Source organism: Urocitellus parryii, chromosome 2, assembly GCF_045843805.1.
Source record: "Urocitellus parryii isolate mUroPar1 chromosome 2, mUroPar1.hap1, whole genome shotgun sequence".
Taxonomy (NCBI): Eukaryota; Metazoa; Chordata; class Mammalia; order Rodentia; family Sciuridae; genus Urocitellus; species Urocitellus parryii.
Genome location: NC_135532.1, coordinates 226,018,301 through 226,038,751, shown reverse-complemented (window position 1 = coordinate 226,038,751; position 20,451 = coordinate 226,018,301). Strand labels below are relative to the sequence as shown.

Sequence of the window (20,451 nt, the reverse complement as noted above, 5' to 3'; positions counted from 1 at the left end):
TAATGCTGTTGCTTTCGTTCCATTCCTATGAATGCAATAATCATTCTCTTTAGTTTGTTAAAAAAAAGAGAGAGGGACTGAAAATAGAGAAACAATTAAAGGATTAAAAACCTACAAGGACATGATAAGTAACTGTGTTAACGAATTTGAATCTCAAGATCAATTCAAAGGAAAAGAGACTTCCCAAGTCAGCAGGTGAGGCTGTTCTCACCGCTTCCCTTGGTGACAGGCCCGTGACCAGCCCAACAGACCTCTGCCTCACCTCTTGGCATGGAATGATGTGTGCCCACCTCACACAGCTGCCCAGGGAGCTGTCCTGTCGATGGCAGGGGAGCCATCCAAAAGCTGGGGTGGACGGTGTGCCCATCCCAGCTCCTGACCAGGCATCCCCCACTCCCACGAGCTGGGCTGAGCTGTAGGCTGGGGCACGGGCCCTGGACCATCCTCCCTCCCTTCAGGAAGGAGGAGTCTCACCTGTCCCCTCTTGCCTGGAGGTGAAGTCATCTGAAGTTAGGGGGAAGCAGGGCTGGCTGGTCAGAGGGAGACTGTTTCCAGGCACACAGCCAAGGGCCAAGCACGTCCTGACTTGCCTCACCCGGGATGCACCTCTACCCCAACCTGTTCATGCCTTCGGGGGTCCAACACTGCACCTTTGACCCCTCGTGCTGGGCTTTATCTTGTTGACACTCTCATTCTCTGTCCCACTCATGGTAGGACATGGCTGCCATCTGCTGCCCAGCTCATGGATGCTGGGGAAGGCCAGTGTCCTCCATTTCCCTGTGGCCTCCCCTGCCCTCATGCAGGTCCCAGGGGAGAGCCTCTGCCCTAGCCTGCAGCATGTGAGTGGCCAGGCATGCTGGGCTCATTTCTGTGCCACTTTGCACAGACCACATGTGCCTCTGGCTGGGACCATCCTGGAGGAAACCTGGAAAAGTCACCAGGCAGACCAGAAGCAGGTTCCCTCTGAGAGGGGTGTGGCCCAGGAAGCTGGACAGGTTCCAGGCTGGCTGTTCACCTGCAGGGACCATGACTCCCCAGGAGGCAACTCTGGGGTGAGAGGGTGTGGAGCCCCTCCCTGCCTGGGTCCGTCTGCCTCTGCCAGGCCTCACTTGCCATCTGGAGGGTCCAGGAACCTGGGATCTGAGCTGGCAGTGCTGGGTGGGGAGTGCAAGGCAGAGGTGAGGTGCCATCCTGTCTCGGCTCTCCTGGGCTCCCCCGGCCTTGGGTCGGGGTCCTCTGGCCACTCACCCCGAGGGAAGAGAGGTGCAGGGCCTCAGCACTGAGTGGGCATGCAGGTGGAGAAGCCAGGCAAAAGGACCTGCTTGTTGGCAGGACACGGTTCCCTGAGCTGGGGGTGTGGATGCACTCATTACTTGACAGCAGCTGGGCCACCAGGTGGGCCCAACCTTTGGTGCCAGTGGAGGGTGGGGTTTTCACCCTTGTCATTTAAGTCATGTGCAAATTCAGCGGCAGAAGGGCAAGAGCAGGCTGTGACAGGGGCGAAGGACCCGAGCTCACTGTGAGAGAACCCAGTGCTCTGGCCAGCAGGCTGGCACGGCTGAGGGCTCTGCCAGGGGTGAGGATGGGCGCTGTGGGCAGAGACGAGACGGAGTCGATGGGGGAGGCGCACAACGTTTATTAAACTCCAACAGTGCAGAGGGGCTTTCTGGAGAGGCTGCACTCTCCAGTCACCCCGGAAGATGCCTGGGGCCCACAAGTGCCTCCCCCAGGGGACATCCCTGTGGAGCTGGGCCCCGCACCCTCTGCCACTCCGCCCCTTTCCTTAGACGTCCCCCAGACCTCTCCTCTCCTGGGCGTTTCCCACAGGCTGCAGGAAAGGCAGCCCAGATCCCAGCACATGACTGGATGGGAATGTGAGCCAAGGCCGCGTGGGCTCTGAGGGGAGACTGGGCACAGGGGAGAGAGCAGGGACCGTGAGCACAGGGACGGCAGGTCACAGGAAGTGTGCCAAAGCGTCAGACCAAATCCTAGACAGTCACACGGACACTGAGGACAATTCTCTACCATGTCACGGATGGGAGTTCCCCGAAGCGTTACAATACTTAGCAGTGCATGCCGATGCATGGAGACGGGCTCCAACTACCAAAGGGGGCGGGCGGCCGAGCCTGAGCGCAGACGGCTGGGGCTGGTGTCTACTGCATGGACCGTCGGTACGTAAGAAAACTACTTGTATCTGCGAGGAAGGGCAGGCGGTTTGTACAGAGTGCGCCAGCCGGTGAGGCCGTGGGCTCCAGCGGTCAGGTGCACAGAGTGGCCTGGGTAGGATTAGAGCGCGCCCATCCCGGTGACCTCGGACGTCAGCCTGGAACAGACAAAGGCAGAGGGGCGTGTCATGGCACTCCTGTGAGGTGGGTGGGGGCGAGGTAGGCAGGGTGCAGGGCACCCTTGTGGCCTGGCATGTGGTCCTAGCAGCACACTTATGGACAAGGCACAGCACACAGGAGGCAGGCCAATTGGAGCATCCACAGGGACTTCTCTCCCTGCCCATCACTGTGTCACACTGGGGGATCTGGTCAGCAGCCATAGCCCCTGGGCCTGCCCCTAGAGGGCGATCCTGACCTTCTAAATCTCACTCCCCTGACCTAAGAAGGGACTTCATAGTTCTCACAAGAATACTGTGACCTGGGTCAGCATCCTCTGGCACCCAGAAGGGCTCCAGCTGGGCTGTTGCAGTAGAATCAGGGCATGTGGGGGGCAGGTGCTGGAAGCCTCCCTGCACCCCATCTCCTGACTGGCCAACTCCACACCTGCCTGGTCCCTGCCCGCCCAGCAGTGTGGCCCAGGAGTGGAAAGGGGTAGACTCCACTGGAGCCTGGTCATGGCCCTGGGGGAGCTGCAGGGAAGGGGAGATGGGAGGGTGAAGTCAGGCTGGGGGGTCCTCGTCTCTCCTGGTCAACCCCTTCCCACTTCACTGGGACCCCTTGGGGAGGCACCAGGGCAGGAAGTCCAACAGCCCACCTGGGGCTGCCACCACTAGATGGCTCCATCAGCCTCCTGCCAGCTGATGTAGGGGAAGTGCCACTGCCTGGCTCAGCTCGGGACACAGAAGGAGGGGCCAGCTCAGCCCTGGTCTTCTCCCTCCTCCAGGGGTCTGTAAAGACCACACGGCAAAGTGTCCAGGCTCCCATGTTTCTGGACCAGTCTGGTTGACAAAGGCCAGTGGCCCAGGTCTAGGACCTCCCTGGACATGCTACCTCGCTACCACCCTGGATGGCCACTCCTCCAGTTTCCTGGCTCCTCACTGTAACCAACCAGAAGAGGGGGTGGCCCGTGTCAATAAGGAGACTGCCCAGTACACTCTGTCCCCATGTCCAGCTAGGAAGGAGAGTGTAGCTGGGCTCCCACCTGCTTCAACTGTCCAAGCCGAGAGGTGGGCTGCAGGCCAGGGCTAGGAGCCCCTGTAGGGTCCTGTGGCCGTGGAGGCCCTTACCTGGCATTGATGAGATACTGGGCAAGGCTGATGTTGGCCGGGGTTCCCGTGATGGTGATCTGACGCTCCGATGACCCTTCAGTGGCATTAGCGATTTTGATCTGAGCTCCAGACATCTGTCGAATTTCATTGATTTTGGTCCCTTGGCGTCCAATTATGCAGCCTATTAGCTAGAAGGAAGGATGGAGGGACTCCTTAGAGGACATCCTGAGAGTCCCCTGCAGGGCCTCTTCAGGAGCCAGGGAACTCCATGCTCCTGGGCATGACCCCTGGCCCTCCATAGAGCAGCCTGGGCTCGCCTGTTGGTACCACACGGCCTCTGCTCAGTACCCGCCCCACCGCTGGGGGTCCATCAGATCAAGAGATGACTGTCTCAAGGCCTTGCCACTTCATGCTGATTTCCTCTGGCCTGGACAGGAGTGACGGAGGCAGGCAGGGCAGAGGCAGAGCTGGGGACTCCACGCCAGCGTGGGAAGGAAGACTCTGGCCAAGAGACAGGTGTCACACAGGCTTGCTGAGGGAATGCAGGGGGCTCATCTCCACCAGAGACCTGCCCTCTGGTGGATTCTGTTGGGACCCCGAGAGCTCGCTGGGCATTCCTTTCCTTGACACTGTGACCTCCATTTAAAGATGGAGTGCAGTAGCTATGACCATGTGGTCACCAAGGGAGGGACCATTTCTTAGGCAGCTCAGGGAAAAGAGTGGGCCACCCTGGGAATGGGGGCAGTAGCCTTGAGGCCATGGCCTTCTCTCTGGCAGTAGCCAGAGCCCCTCCTGGCCCAACCTGCTGCATGGGGGGATCAAAGCAGACCACAGAGAGGACTTGGCAGAGGAGCTAGGTGGCATCCCTTGCCTTTTGCCATTGGATTGGAGCAGAAACCCCACATCCACAGATACTGCAGAGGGCTCTGGAGTGAGCATGGGAAAAGGAAGGTCAGACAGAGGCAGAGAGCCCCAGGCCACAGCAAGCAGCCCACAGGAGCCCACGCTAATGGTTGCACCTCCTGTGGGCACTGGCCCAGGAGCCAGGGCATGGAGATGGGGTCACGAACACTTTCCCTACTGCCGTGAGATGCCGGGTGAAGGGGCTGGGGCTGGGCAGGAGGTGGGGGTGGGGAGCTACAGACCCATGAGCACAGAAGTCCCATCACACAAAGCTGGTGATGAGCAGCAGTCCCACCAGGTGGGATGTGTACTGCATCAACAGCTCTTGTCCCCACAGGGACCTGCTGGTTACCTGAATTATGACCAGTGGTCTCACTAGACTGCAAAGATCCTTCTTGGGGAACGTGGGGTGAAGCCTCCACTCCCCAGAACCCAGTCTCCCGCCTGTGTCTCTGGGCACTCACACCCCTCCCTGTTCTCGCCTGTGTGGTTGTTCTGAGTGTGCCTGGGCCCTGAGGCCAGGGACGTATCTTCCCAACCTGCACACGGCCCACGAACCTGTCTGGCTATGTGCCAGATCTTGAGGGTTCATCTTGGACCAGGGCCTGGCATGCTGGACCTTGAAACTGGGCAGGAATAGTTCTGCCCCGTCACGAGGGAGAGTACAGACCACCCAGTGGTCTGACCACTGCTGAGGCCCCAGCCCCCATGGCCTGCTCTCCTTCCTGGGCTCTCCCCACCTGGGCAGTTTTGCCATCCTCACAGTGCTGACCACCGCTGCTCTCCTCCTGGCCTGGTAGTAGTGCCCCCGTTCTCCCCTCTGCACGTGCCTGGGAGTGTTGAGGGCGGCTCTCTCCCCGGGCCTCGAGCCCTCTCCCTCCTCCAGGCGTCCTGTGTCCAGTGCTGGGGGTCCCCGCCATGGGAGCATGCTTACCCTCAGCAGAAACGCTCACTGGATGATACTGCCCTTGAGTCACAGCAGAATGTGAGAAGCCACAGAGCCCCTTGCCAGCCCTGCCCTAGGCCAGATACTTCAGGGCACCTGCGACCCAAGGGCCCTCCCACTTGGCTCTCCTGGACCTGCTGGGCCATCAACATGCAGCCCTGAGGCCACTCCCCTCTCACCTTCACACCCCCCATTACAAGTGCAAAGGAAAGTAAAATGTTCTAAAAAACGTGGCTGCTTTTGCCAGATGCCACACCGAGCTGTGGCCATACCTCCTGCCTGGCCTCTCCTCAGGAAGCCCTCCATGGGACAGCTTGCCTTGCTTTATACAGCAAAAGGCCCTGGTGACTCAGGACCAGAAGGGAGCCTCAGCCTGGGCAGGTGGGTGCTTGGGCTCAGGACAGAGCACAGGAGGCAGGCACGAGAAGCCACATGGCCAGGAGCAAGCTCTGGACTGGGCCATGAGGGAGGTCCACAGTGACCTTGGGAGTGAACCAGGGTGTGGGGGCTCCCTGGCCTGGCCTGGGTCTCTGCTGTAGACCCACAAGCACAGAAGTCCCATCACTGAGTGCCCTTCTGCAGATGGGCTGAGGCAGCCTGTAGATGAGGCATGACCAGCTGTGACCAGGAGCCTGACCGGGACGTGGTGATGGCAAGTATCAGAACCAGCGCTTGATTTCCCTCCTCACCTTCACGAAGGTGGCAGGTGTCTGCCAGTTGCAGACCTCAGCCCTGGGGGACTGTGCCAGTGGCCGCAGCCCAGAATGTCCCCTGAGGTCTGGGGTGAGTGGGAAGTCCTCCCCTGTTCCTGGGAGCAGGACGACAGGCCGTGCTTCCGAGTAGGCATGGGTGAGGGCGCTGCCACCCTTCTGAGGGGCAGGCTTCCCTCCCCACAGAGACCCCTGGGGAGGGTGGGCAGGCAGGACCGTGGCCCCACTTGAGCTCTGGAATGAAAGCTCGACAGGAGCACTTCCCTGGTGCAGGGAGCGGTGTGCAGGTAAGAGGCTGAGGGGAGGCCCTTCCTGGTAGGATAGGCACTGCTTTCATCACTCAGGTGAAAGGACATGGCAGGTGCTGGAACCACCTGCTCAGGGAAGCCAGGGGGACCAGGGGCAGGGGGCAAACAAAGCCGAGATCTCCTCCAAGAACACAGGGTAGCGGTGCTGCCCTGGAGATGGTCCTGTGCTGTGGCCTGAGCTGAGTGCTGGAGTGAGGACCCCATGCATCTCTACATAGGCTGGGGTCTCTCCCACCACGCAGCTGGAGGACAGGAGAGCCCTGGAGAGATGCCCTGGCCACACAGAAGCCTGGCCTACAGTCACAGGGGATGCCCCATGATGGCGGCCACAGGCCTCATGGTCCCTCCACTGGCTGGCTGGCTTTCCGTGGCCTCTTATCCTCCTGCCTGCCTGCTTCCTGCCTTTCCAGAGCAGTGGAAGTTCTCACAAGTCCAGATCTAGAGTAGAATGATCCTGGGGTTCAGAGAATGGCACCCCTCTTCACCAGAACCCTGCTGAGCCTGGGGAGGACTGAGTGTGCTAGGGAGGCTGGCTCCAAGGCCACAGCCTCTCACGTACCTGGATCCAGACCAGCCTGTGGCCCATGGACTTCAGGTCTGCTGAAGCCAGAGCTCCATAGAGAGCTTGTGGGCTGTGGTGTGGTGGGTCTGTTCCAGAACCCACCCGGGCCGCTGGTTCTGCAGGGTCTGACCTGAACTAGGCCACAACCACCGGGCAGGTGTACTCCAGCCCACTCTGGCATCCAAGCTCTGCTCCACCCGAAGGCTCCAAGACCCCTTCTGGTGGGATATCTGAGGCAGACAGACTTATACACTGTAACTGGCATTAAACCAGCTTAACATGGAAGGGAGGAGGAGAGAGATCAGGAATGGGAGCAGGGCCATCAGGGTGCCACTGGGTGGAGGTGACTGTGCCCGCATTGGCCTTCCCGCGCGAGGACAGGAGGGTGCAGGGGCATACTCACATCATTGGGAATGGTGAGCTCGTGAGTGCTGGCCGGGGGACTGGCGTCCAGACCTGGGCACACCAAGGGGACATGGTTAGGCTGGTGGGAAGGTTGCTCCAGGTTACACCCCCAGGCCTGGCTGCACTCCCCTGGGCTGGACAGGGCAGGGCTGAAAGGTTAGCTGAGGGCAAGAATCAGCAAGCCCAGGGGCTCAGACCCCATGAGGCCCACACAGCAACCTCAGTTCCTAAGCCCCGACTTCTCTCAAAAGGAAAATGAGACCCAAGCACAATGCTATCCCCCTTTGGTTCTGGGCACACCTGGACTTCACTCCAAATGTGCTCATGTGCTCCCCCACTCCCTGTGCAGACCCCAGCGAGCCCCGGGCTCAGCAGGGCATCACCATGTTTCAGGCATCCATGTGTGTCCAGGGCACAGGGCATGCTAACCCTGAGCACCCCTTCTTCCTCAGCTCCTGGAGACCTGTCTGGCTCAGAGCCTGCTCTGCTTGACCCCTGACCCCAGGTAGTCCTGCTGCAGTGACCAGTGGCCACAGAGCACTTGCTGTTTATTATGTTTCTGACCCAACTCTGATCAGAGCCCAGTCCTGGTCAGCTGGGACAGCCCAGGTCGCCACATGGTTCTTTGCGATGGGAGCCAGGAGAACCGAGCCAAGATGGACTCTGGACCCAGCGCAGACTGCACTTCTGCAAAGCCTTCCCTCCTGCAGTGGAGAGTGAGGACAGAGTCTACCCACCACGAAGCTCAGGCTTTGTCTTCTCAGGGCTCAGCCTGCACACCACTGAGAGACAGCGCCTCAGAGCCTAAGCGCCCCCTCTGGCCTTGGAAATAGGGTACAAGGAGCCCCTGAGATGGATGCCACGTGGCTGTTCCTGGAGTGCAAGAGGTCTCTGCACTTGGTGACCCATTTCCTCAACAAGAGGTGACTTCAACCTGCAAGGCTATGGCTGAGCCCTGCTCTTGCTCCAGGTGGCCGCTCTCGCCCTCTGGTCCTGCCTCTGCCCTTACTTCAGTCTTATTTCTGCACAGCCCTGGGGGTCTCCCCAAAATAACCTCAGCGAGATCCACCTTCCCCACAGTGACCCCCAAGGACCTGGGCCCCCGCGCTGGCAGGTGCCTGCTCCAGTCTCCCAGGGGAGAGGCCCTGAGGGAAGTGCCCAGCACAGTGGGGTCCCAGTGGAAGTGAGTGGTTCAATTCAATTCATCCCAAATTTTGCTCTTTTTCTTTTGCACATCTAAACTTGGAATTTCTGGTCTTTATCTTCTTTTCATAACATATCTTTTCAATACAATAATTACTTGTTTTTTTTTAAACTATCTGTACACAGTCCATAAATGGTGACATCTAAAATGTCACTTGAAAGATTCCCTTAGTCCTGAGTCCTGACTGCTCAGGATGAGACAGGAACAGGGGCCACACTTAAGGACTTGGCATGTTTTGACTGAGGGAGGAAAGTGGCAGAACTCTTCTTAAGAGCATATACCAACTGAGCGGATAGTTCAGGACTCTGTTCAGAGCGTGCGCTCATCTGTCTGACGCAGAAGCAGCAGTTCCCAGCACAGGAGACAGCCCAGCCAGCCCTCAGAGCTCAGGCCAATGTTCCTCCTCTCCCACCCCTCTTCAGATGCTGCCCTGGGTGCTGCAGGGCTCCGGCCTTGGTGAGGGGAGGCAGCCAGGAAGCCAGACGGTGCTGGCCATGTGCTCGGGCAGTCCACACGGGGTGAAGGGTACACAGCATTTCCATCACAGGGACCCAGGAAACCTGCTAGCTGATTTAGCCCCAGCATGGCTCCTCCAAAGGCTTCACACCCAGACAACGTGGGTCTCGTACCCTGTCACAGCATCTACAGGTCTCTGCACTCCCTGCTGCAATGTCCCAAGGGCAAACATGTGATGCACATCAGAAGGAGGCACAGACAGGCCGTGCTCACCTTCCTCAGGTCTGCTCAGAGCCCTGAGGAACACCTTCTAAAAGGCAAGGTCAGGAGCTCCCTCCCAGCACAGCTGCCTCACCACGAGGACCATGACAGCAGAGGCCCTCCCCTTGCGGTGCACACTGCCAGCTCTGCGCATGCCCAGACCCACCAGCCAGCCAACAACGTGGTGACAGCTACCTTGCTTGACCTTTGTGGGGCTCCTGGGCAGCGCTTGTCTTTAGTCCCAAGCCACTAATGCTGCCAACTTCTGGCAGGTGTGCATGCCAGGCACACAAACCCTGTCCCCAGGTGTGAGTGGGGTCCCGCCCTCCTCCTGCAGAACAGCCTGCTGCAGGGGCTGGGCCCCCCCTGGCCTACAGCCCCACCAGTGTGGTCTGTTTTACCTGACGACTGGCCCATCAGATTTTGAGCTTCTTCGGAGGAGTGTAAAGGCAGCTTTTCTCCTGGAGAGCAAAGAAGAGACAGGTTTAATGTTTTGCCCTCAAGGAGATAAGCAAGGTCCCTTCAACTAGGGAAGCTCAAAATATGACTGGCACTGGCACGGCTAACACACGGTGGTAGATTGTCACCGGCCACAGCCACTGGGGCTGCTCTGCCTCTGTGGGAGGATGCCCGGCTGCCAGATGTCGGGCTAGGCCACGGCCGGCTGCTCTGACTGCCTCACCACAGCCTGGGCCGGGCTGGCTCACATCACTGCTTTCCCTGACAGGGCTGGTGCCATCCAGGGCTGGGCCACCCTGAGAAGTGCAGCCACGTTGTGGTTGTAGAACCTGCTCCTGGAGAGGAAATGCCCCAGGGCTGGCCTCCTGGGTGCCTTCACAGGAAGGGCCACAGGACAGCCTGTGGGCAGCACAGAGCACTGCTGGCCAAGCGTGGATCCACGGAGGGGCAGATGTCTCTGCACAGGCAAGGACACCCAAGGTCAACATGAGGCAAACTAGCCCCCAGCTGGACACGCTGAACTGGCCCTGGCCCCGCTGCGTGCGAGCCCACTGCATGACTGCAGCCTGGGCCTTAGCCTCCACTGCGCCTGCGCTGCTCGCTGCTCGGCATAAGGGCAGTTCAGAGAAAGTCCCCAGGTGGAAGAGAAGGAGGTCAGAAAGGGCAGCTGGGTACGTACCGGGGAAAGCGGGGTTGGTCTGTCCGAGGGGAGGAAAGGGGGTTTGCTGCATGGCCAACTGGTGGAGCTTGGTCAGCTGCTGGGGCAGGAGGGACACGAGAGCTAAGAAGGTTATTGTCATCGAGCACAAGTACACCAAATCAAAATGGCAGTAACAGAACTTTGCACAGAGAGAGAGAGGGGGGCCATGCGGACACATGGCAGACGCAGCAGGACTCAAGGACTTGGCCTGGGTGGAACCGGTGGGCCTGGCTGTCAGTAGCCGTGGGGCCTGAACCAGCCCTGCCTCCCTCTCACCAGGCCTCGTTGTGTGTGTGGGGGAGGCTGGCAGGGTCCTTGGGTCAAGGAGTGCAAGGGGGACCTGAGGGCCATGGAGCAGGAACACTGGGCTTCTAAGGGTCTCACACCTCTGGGCTCCAGAGGCACATCCTTAGACCTTGCCCCTGCCTTGGCCCTGTCCTGCAGGCCTCACTTTAGACAGCGGCCTGGGAGCCTTGTGAGGGCCATGCACCTTCCCTGCAGTCCTCTCCAGGGATTCCTGACTTACGTGGGGTTACAGGGCATGGCTGAGATCCCGAGGGACCCCAGGGCTGTAGGCTCTGTGTGAATCAGCCTCTGTCTGTGCCCACTACTGTCCTGCAGGTTCTTCCTCAGCCCCCACCAGACAGGCTTTTCCAGGAGCCTCACTTCTTAAATAAAACTGAGAGGCGTAGAAGATGAAGGTAAAATGTGGTCAACTAGTCCACATTTTGGGAGCAGAGTTAGATTGCCTGGAATTCTCCCACCTTCTCGAGGCGTGGGGCCCCAGGGCAGAGGGCGCTGGCCTTCCTCAGGCCTGGCTCTTCCAGGGCTACGAGCCTTCTGGGCAATGTCCCAGCTCCCACAGAGACCACCCCTCCTAATAGGCGGAGGCTGGGGGTGTGCCAAGTGAGGCGGTGGCACCTTCCCAGTGGAATCCAGCTCCTCCACACAGGACCATGCAGGATAGCGGCAGCCATCCAGGCCTCCTCTGCACCCAGCTCCCTGCCCTGAGAGGGTCAGGGCGCTCTCCCTGGCTGGCCCTTCCTCCCCCTGAGCCAGGTAGGGACTGGGGTGGGCCTGTGGGAATGGGGTTCCTGGGGTGCTGGCTGGCCAGCCTGGCATCTCCCTGCATCTACTGTGTGGGATTCTGACATGAGAACAGGCCTGTGGCCTCAGAGATCACACCTTGGAGATGGAACTTAGGTGGGCGGGCCCCCAGACTGCTGACTGTAGTGAAATTGGAGAGTGCAGTCTGTTCCCTGCACTGGCTCTGGAGGGACACTTGCCTGTCAGATGTCTAGTTCCTCCCTCCCCAGGAAAGGTGGCCATGTTTACACTGGGCATATCTTGAAAGCAGCCTTCTCCTAGCTTCCTGGCTGTTCCCTGAGCCTTGGTACTTGGGCTGGGTCTGCAAAGGGGAGTCCTAGCTTGTCCTAGGAGCAGCTCAGGTCAAGGGACATGGTGACTTGGGGTCAGCTACAGTTCTGTGTCCCCTGAAGAAGGGGTGTTTGACAAGGCTACAGCAAGGGCGAGAAAGCTAATGGTATACCTGCAGCCTGGCATGTCACAGCACCAGCTGCCGGCCCCAGGTACAGCACTGCCTGGTTCCCCCTGGCCCACATGTGTCCCGTGACTTGACCTTGATGGGTGGTTAAACTTCCCGAGTGGAGTTGCCTGGTAAAGGCTAGAAGAGCATGGACAGGAGACAACATCACCAGGACCTCAGTCAAAGTCACAGGAAAAGCACTGTGCCTCCAGGCAAGATGGCCAAGGCCAAGGAACAGGGGAGACCATGTTCCACCACAGGCAGCAGGAGGGAGCAGAGCTCGTGGGCATCCTAGTGAGGAATGTGCTCCAACCGGGGTTGCAGTGAGCCTCAGGGGTAGGTGCTGGGTGGGGACCTGTGTGAGCACCCACAGGCCTGGGGCATCCTGACAGTTGTACTCTGCTCACACCTGCTATTCCTGTGCTCTTACGTGCATCCGCCAGGCTGCCCTGCACCCCAGAGGAATAGCACCCCTCCATCTGTCCTGCATCTTTGGAGACCATGTGGTTGGATATCACCAGGACTGTGAGGCACACTGGCTGGGGGCAAGGGAGCTGGCCTCAGCTGGTCCATGTGGACACGGGAACTTCCGATCTCTATAGGCCTCAGTTCTCTAATCTGTAAAGGGGTCTGTGAGTGAAGGGCAGCTTTGGAGTGCTGCCATGCCTCAGCTGTGGCTTGCCCATCCCAGCTGCCCACCTACTCTGCAGCCTCACCTGCTGGGCACACAGGTAAAGCCATCTGCCAGGTAAAACAAGTGCTTCTCAAGGCTGGCTCCACTGGCCTCTAGACTGACATTCAGAAGCTCAATTCTATCACCCTAACCCTCCTAGCTCCATATACTTTCTGTTTTTTAAGAGAAAATTGCCACATTAGCAAATAACCCGCCCCCCCACCAAAGATAGAGTGGGGCAGTGCTGGCGGGCAGTGCTGAGTGAGTAAGTGGATGGTGGGTTGGCAGGGGAAGGCAGCTGGCATCTTTCTTATCTTGGCTTGGCCCTGCTTATCAGCCCTCTCCTCTTGGGACTCAATTTCCACTTTTTTCTTTTTCTTTTTTTTAAAGGAAAGAACAGGACTAAGTGCTGAAGGAGCTTTAAAGATAATTCTAACATTTAAAAGAACCACACTTGTGGCTCCAGTGCTTCCAGATCACCAGGAGGGAGGGATAAAGAAAGGAGTGGGGCAGCTGGTAGGAGGAGGGGAGAGGCAGGGAGGCACCCACCGCATTACAGCCAGGCCCCACTCTCCCTTCACTTTACGGCACCGGAACAGAAGAGCAGACCAGCACTGGGGCCACGAGTGCTGGCCCACGCTGCACGACGCAGGCCCCTGTGCTCCCATTCAGGCCAGTGCAGACACACACAGTGTTTCCATCTGCCCAGCACTAGCTGCCCAGGATGCCATGTCTTCTGCCCATTCTCCTTCCTGGGTGGTCGCTGCTAACTCGGATGTAAACCTGCCTTGGTTGTCAGGCCACAGAGGTCTGTCCTCTCTGCTCATGGTGTCTTTAGAGAAGCAGGACTCCACATCTGCAGTGCAGTTGACCCACCAGTCCCCCATTCTGGTCTATGCTGGTGTTTTCTTTAAGAAATCTTTCCCCGATGAGAAAGGAAGGGAATTCTCCTGAACTCCCTTCTAACATGTCTCAGCTCGCTCTCTCACGTTGACCTTCTTGGTGTTTGTTATGAATGTCCACTCTTCCTGGGATGGCCAGCTCTTGGGCATCATTTCTGAGTGATCCCTTTTCTCCTGGGTCTGCACTGAGTGGTTGCATGCAATAGGTCTCCTCACCTGAGGCTCAGATGCTGGGTGCCTGGTCACCGCCTGTCCCTCCTTGCACATGAAGTGCACTCTGGGTTGCCGTGACCCCACAGTAAGACTTGGAGTTTGCAAAGGCAAGTCTCCTAGCCTTCTCATGGATATGCTGATTATTCCTTTTTTTTCTCCCTCTCTTCTGTGGAAGCTTATTTTTCTTTTCTTTTACTGATGCATTGTCACTGTACACAGAGCTGGACTCACAGTGCCATTCCTGCTCGAACTTATAACACTCCCCAGCACCTCTCCTCCCTCCCTCCCCAGCCATGTGCTCCACTCTGCTGATCTCCCTTCTGCTGTTATTCCTGACCTATGCTCTTCCGTGTGTATGTGTGTGTGTGTGTGTGTGTTGCTGGGGACCAAACTCAGGGCTTCACACATGCTACACAAGCACTCTACAACTGAGCTACACCCCCACCTTCCATATGAAGTTTAAAATGGCATGAAAAAAAAATTTTTTTGGATCTTGGCTGGAATTATATTGCATTTGTACAGCGATTTGGAAAGAACTGATATCTTTGCAATTCTTAGTGTTCTAATCCATGAGTATGGTTTGTCTCTCCTTTAGTTAGATCTTTTTGTCCTCTTTAACTTTTAATAAGGCAAGATTTTAAAAGAGTCAACCAGATTTCTCACTGCTCTTCCTGTATAACGTTCTTCCTCTATATGATTACTTCTAAGATTTGACTTTGGGCCTTGGTTTTATGTAGATGTAAGATGGATCTCTTTTTGTTTATCCTGTTTGGATTTGTTGGAGTTCCTAAATGTGAGGATTGGCTTCTTCTACTAACTTGGGAGAATTCTCAGGCCAAATCTCGTAGTTGTCCTCTCCACTCTAGTAGCTCCTGGCCTCCACTCACGGGCATGCTCTTCCCTGTCATCTTTCTTCACCAGTGTTTCTAGACTCCCATGCGAACAAGTCATGCGATGGGCTTGGGAAGCCAGTGTCTGTTCCTGAGGGCAGGTGGAGGAACTGAGCTAGAGCCTTGCACTCGAGGGCACAGCATAGGAGGTGCTGCTCTGTGTGCCTGCCTGGGGGGAGAGAGAAAGGCGGTAGGAAGACAGCTCCAGCCAGCACTGAAGGCTAATCTGGGCTTCCAGTTCTGTGAGGCAGGACTGCAGCCACCCTCTGGCAGCGGGTGGATCCGGGGAAGCCTCTGTGGCACTCCTGATCCAGCATCTTGGCAAGAACACAGGCTCAGGGCCCGGGGTGTGGCCATCAGCTGTGTGTCCATGGGATGGGGTGTTGGCTCTTTCCTCTTTTTTCACCATCAATGAGAGAGTCCTCTCACCCAACTCTCTACAGGGTTCTGGAGGGAGATGATGAACAAATGGGAGGGGAAGCTCTCCACAGCTCTCTGCCCCAAGCTCTGCAGTACACAGACTTTCTGTTCTCCACAGGTCCACAGTAAGTGTTCCCCACCTCAGAGGCACTGTGACAGACGCTGGGATGAAGGCACTTCCAGCCCACGTTTTTCTTTTACTCTGATACACACCTCCACATTCTCCCCACTATATTCCAAATAAAGAGCAAATTCCTTATCAGTCCTGGTGCTGACCACTCCAGAGTGCTCAACGCCCTCCATGGCACTGCCCCCCTCTCTGCCAGGGGAATCTCTCAGAGCTTCTTTCAGGTATGAGGCCGACAGTCCTGGGGTGGACCTCCTGGCTGTGCAGGCTCTGGAGAGGACAGATGGCAAATCCTCTGTCATTGCTCACAGGCTATGGTTTCAACTTTGCTGCTTTCTTCATCTTTCAATTGATGGGGATGCCAAGCAAGGGAGTGGTCTGGAAACTCTGAAGGCTAGATATAAAGATGCATGCCTGAGGGTGCTTCTAAGTTCACCTGAGGGCCCCTGACTTCTGACGATCTGGCCTTGTGGTAGTCTAAACAATATGCACTCAGTAGAAACTGCCTGGAGCTTGGGCCTTCTTCTAGCTGGTGATTTGTGCTCCACACTCCACGGGGATGCTGGGCAGCGAGAGTTCAAGTCTGCCTTCATGACGGTACAGAGCTGACCCTGGGCTGTGCTGTGGCTAAACCAGGAGACTTGGCAGGTTGTGCTTTAGGTGCAATTTCTACTTATGAGGGCTTATCGGGACACACCCCTATTGTAAGTCGAGCATGTGTGCAGTTTCTCCAAGAGGAAAGCAAGCCTTTCCTGGAGTTAACTGTACCACTGTAAGTAAAATGACAGAAACAGGAAGAAGCAAGCCTTGCAGCCCACCCGGTCTCCATGTCTGTCCAGGGTCTGCGTGCCCTCTTTCCTGTTCCATGCCCCAATACTGGTGCTGTTTCCCTTCCGTGAATCTGGACCACACCTGACCTGATCCTGGCAGGACACCATGGTACATGGACAGTTTTCCCAAGGCTGCTGACTGCCATCCTGGGGAACTTGGGGGTGTTGAACCAAGTCCTCCCCCTGTTCAGCAGCACTCTGTGCCTCTTCATGATGCCTGAGCCTCCAGAGCTCCAGGAGCGGCCAGGGGTTTGGGTGAACAACGCAGGAGGTGTGTGGAGGGCAGCAGGGAGCTGTGGGGTGGGCCAGTGTTCAGGATTATTAAATAAGGGTCCACTTAAGAGCACCTAAAAGCATTGTCTGAAACCAGCACAGGACATGCGAATGTTCTGGGTCTAGACAAAGCACTCAGTGGCCAGGAGCAGACCTTATCAGGTCCACACGTCTGAACTGGACATGCACAGCCAGACAGGAAGTCAAGCTGCCGAAAGAGACTGCAGGACCCAAGTGCCGGCCACTGTGGTGGGCATGCACTTTGTATTCAGTCACACTGTGAAATAAGTCAGTTAGCTTGTCCTGTACTCATATTTTCCTTCTAAGAAACTGAAGCCTTCAAATTCCTATAAGCACGCACGAAGCTCAGGTACATGCACGTCTGGAGCCACCATCACCTGTGTCACTAAGCAATCGTCTTGCCTTTGCTTTCTGTGGGTTATCCAAGTGGTTGCCCAAGACTTCATTTCATGTGTCTGCAAGAAAGGCACTTGGGAATACCCCACTCTGCTTGCAAGTCACACGACACTGCTATAGAGAACAGAATGACTTCCACAGAAAGCCATCTCAGGACAAATGACCAAGGCCTAGTCCATTCGGGCTGCTCCAACCAAAGACTTTAGACTGGATAATCTGCAGACAGCATAACTTACTGCTCACAGTTAACAGGCCTGGAGGCCTAGGATCAAATGCCATGGGCTCTGAGTCTGGTGAGGGCCCCTGTCTACTTCCAAGGTGGTGCCCTGAGTGCCATGTTCTCATGTGAAAGGGACAGAGGGAAGGCAAATCCTCCTTCCCTTGTTTCGTGTGTGTGTGTGTGTGTGTGTGTGTGTGTGTGTGTGTGTGTGATTTACTGAGGATTGAGCCAGTGGTGCTTTACCACAGAGCCACAATCCCTAACCCTTTTACATTTATATTGAGACAGAACCTCACTAAGCTGATGAGGCTGGCCTGGGACTTGGGATCCTCCTGGCTTGGCTTCCCAGTCACTGGGATCACAGGTACCACCACCACATCCACACTGAGGCGTCTTTTTAAGAGCACTAATTCCACTCATGAGGCTCAGGCCTTGCACGTTTCTCCCCTTGCAGAGGCACCTTCTGAGGCCATCACTGTCACAATTAGGTCTCCACATATGAACTCTGGAAGGACACATTCAAACCACAGCACCAAGTACTTCAAATCTCACCACACCGAAGAGGCGACTGCATAATAGTTATTCATTAGCTTAAACTAATCTGAAACAATTTGTAAACTACCTACTGGAGAGGTACTGAGGAAAGCCACGTGGGGAAGAGCAAAACCACCACTCAAAACAGAACAGCCAACCAAACCAATCGAAATCTCACTCCCACACACACGCCTAAGCCGCAACCTCTGCAAATCTCAGTTCAGAAATACCTTTCCATCAAGGCAAGTGTCCGTACCTTCTCTAAAAGATCAGTGCGAGCTTTGGACTCTTGCCTGAAGGAAACTCACCAGCTTGCCAAATGGTCCCTGCAGGTCAGGAGGTCTGACTCTGAAACTACCAGCTGGTGTAAAGACAGACAACACTCAACCTCTTCAGCCAGCTGCCTCCACCAGGGTGCCAGACTCTGCTGTCTGTGGCTCTAGGTTTGACAGCCAGACTTTGGCATCTGTGTCTGCACACATGCATTTCAGGAAGACTGGCCATCCTGGAAGCCAAGCCCTGGCCCCACCTGCCCCCTTCACTTCAAGTGCTCAACAGTGGCCATGGGCCACAGTGAGGCAGCCTCTCTGGGCATAGGAGTGCACATGCTCTGCTTATGTGGCACTGACAGCTAAGTGCAGGCCGAGGGAAGAAGGGATGTGGCAGTGAATGCAAGGTGGCCCATGGCCTCAGCCTCCAGGGTGGCCACAGGCAGATGTGTCCACAGTTGACCAGTCATAGCAGTATCAGTCACGTCTGAAACCAGGAACCAATATACATGCCTGAGTGTGACTGCAGGTGGGAAGGACCCCTCTTATCCTTGTTTCTCCATCATTGACTTGTGTGTGCTTCATTTAAAGGAAAAATAAAACCCAGTAGTATTTATCTTTCACCCAACAGAAATTTTCCTGCAATGATAGTGAATTGCCTCTATTTCAAATTCTTTAGTGGTAGTTAATTTAAAAAAAATCTCCCCTGTCCTGCCTTCAGCTTTTATCCAGATGAGCTTCTGCTTCCTGCTCAACTCAAATGCAAGGATCTGGAGAGGACTGATGGGCACCACAGGCTCAGTGGGCCCGGCCCTGCCTGATGGCTGCCTAGCTCTGGGGCTGAGTGGAGATCGCACAGACTGCTGCAGCCTCAGAATTAACTTGCACACACAGAGGACCCGACCTGGCTGCCTTTCTCCTGTTTTCCCCACTCCCCTCATTTCTGTTTTCTAGCACAGACCCACTGACTGGTATCTCTAAAGCCTTCTCAAGAACACCCTCTGTTCATGGCTGTGGCCCTTTACCTCTGGGCCCCTAAAGGCTGTAGCCCCACTGCTCTAGTGCCACTGTGGTCCCCTCTGCACCCAGATCTCTGCACAAAGAACTGCTGTACCAATTATACATTCAGACTCTCCTGTGACCAGGAGATACCTGAGCAGACCCTGGTCGAGGAGCAGCACCACAAGCTCAGCTGGAGCGGCTCAGCTAGGAGCCCAGGTGCCAGAGCTACCATGTGGCATCTTTCTAGCTCCAGGAGGAAACGAGGGCTTGCTGGCTTTTGACCCTGGGGTCTGTGCATGGTGCACTCTAAGCTTCAGCCTGGGCCCTGGAGGGGACTGCTTTGCTCCACCAGGCACTCAGGTGCCGTTTCCAAGGTACCTTAGAAGACCCATCTTGAAAACATCGCCTAACTCCTTAGGTGCACCTAGAACACTGCGCCCACACCTGCTGCAGAAGGTGAGCTGGCACCCTGCCATCAGGGCAGGTGGCTCCTGCAGGGTGGGGGCCACCGCAGCCATCTCAGTGTGCGTGTGTGGGAGGGAGCCCTGGACTGTAGCAGTCAGCGGACACAATCTGCCATCAGGCCAAGTCCTCAGCACAAGCGGAATGAGTGCCAAGAGGTCAAAAGGTTATTCAGGTCATATGGATACAACACGGGTCAGGAGCACTGAGAAAACTGGTTAATATTATTATGTAATATTAATATTAGTAGCAACTAACAGCGGCATGCAGGTGGGCACACAACAGAAAGAATAGAAGGGTGGAAGGTAGACAAAGTGAAGACTCACATCCGGGTGGGGGATGGCGTACTGTCCCTGGATCGTGTAGGCCTGGAGAAAGAGAGAGAGACCTTCAGCTTATATCGTGGCAGACCTCGGCCTGCCACACCCTGGCAACCCTCCCCTGCACAACAAGAACCCTCTGGTGACAGCTCTCCCTCAGTGTGCTCCTCTACCTGCTCCTGTTTGCTCAGGACAAAGGCCACTCTTCTCAGGGAAGGAGGAGGCCAGGGCAGGCCAGAGAGCTGCACCCCTCCCTGAGCGGCAGCACACTGAGCGGCCACACCAGCAGGAGGCAGGGGACGGCAAGCTCACCCCTTTTCCTAAAAGAAAGCCCCGAGGGTGATTGACTTGACCCAAGTGAGAGGTCCATTAACATTAATCAACCCTCAGAGTAGATAGTAGGGGAAATATTTGCCCCCAAGACATTCAAACAGAAAAAGAAAGCTTTAAAAGATGTCCCAAACCTGCAAAAGCCAGATGGAGGAGATCTCATTCGGCCCAGCTGGTTCTTCCCATCAAATCTACAGCTGCATCCCGAAAGGGGGGCTTCCCTCCCAGAGTGTCTATGGGAACCTGGGACTCGTTTTCACGACCTCCTTGCCTGAGCTCTGTGACTGAGCCAGCTCAGCAACCACCCACTCTGAGGGCCTGCCCACCTCACCCTGATGCCCCAGTGATGGCAGAGCCCCCGAGGTCCCTTCAGCCCAGATGCCTCCTGTGGTTCAGAAGCTCCTGGCCAGATCACGTAGGAGCCACGGAGTCAAGGGAGAGCAGGCGCACAGAAGGTGGACCTGGCTTTGCTGGGGGGCCACCAGGCCTGGTGGAGGCAGAGTGAGGATGTGGTTCCTGGCACCTGGATGTGTGGGGCCCCCATCCCAAGAGGACATGTGTGGTCCACTTGTGTCTCCACTCGGGGCCGCCGATGTCTGAGAGGAAGACCTCAGGGAGACCCCCGTCACTGCTCTGGACCCTAGGCCCTCCCACAGGTTTCTAACCTGTCCAGAGT

The 20,451-nt window shown here is 56.6% G+C and overlaps 1 protein-coding gene across 7 annotated transcripts in view; it reads right to left on the bottom strand.

Moving 5' to 3' along the window:
* Positions 1-1,649: 1,649 nt before the first annotated feature.
* The window catches only part of Pcbp3 (poly(rC) binding protein 3), a 223,477-nt gene continuing 204,675 nt past the window's right edge, over positions 1,650-20,451 (bottom strand). For 5 of the 7 annotated variants that reach the window (XM_026381287.1, XM_026381286.1, XM_026381282.1 and 2 more), the window contains 6 exons: positions 19,452-19,493; positions 10,327-10,405; positions 9,590-9,649; positions 7,266-7,318; positions 3,452-3,621; positions 1,650-2,323 (listed from right to left, as the gene is read on the bottom strand). In XM_026381287.1, coding sequence (XP_026237072.1) covers positions 2,287-2,323; positions 3,452-3,621; positions 7,266-7,318; positions 9,590-9,649; positions 10,327-10,405; positions 19,452-19,493 — 441 coding nt within the window. In that variant the 3' untranslated portion in view covers positions 1,650-2,286. Of the gene's footprint in view, positions 2,324-3,451; positions 3,622-7,265; positions 7,319-9,589; positions 9,650-10,326; positions 10,406-19,451; positions 19,494-20,451 lie in introns of those variants that run through there. The other 2 variants (XM_026381285.1, XM_026381289.2) reach the window with 2 other exon arrangements.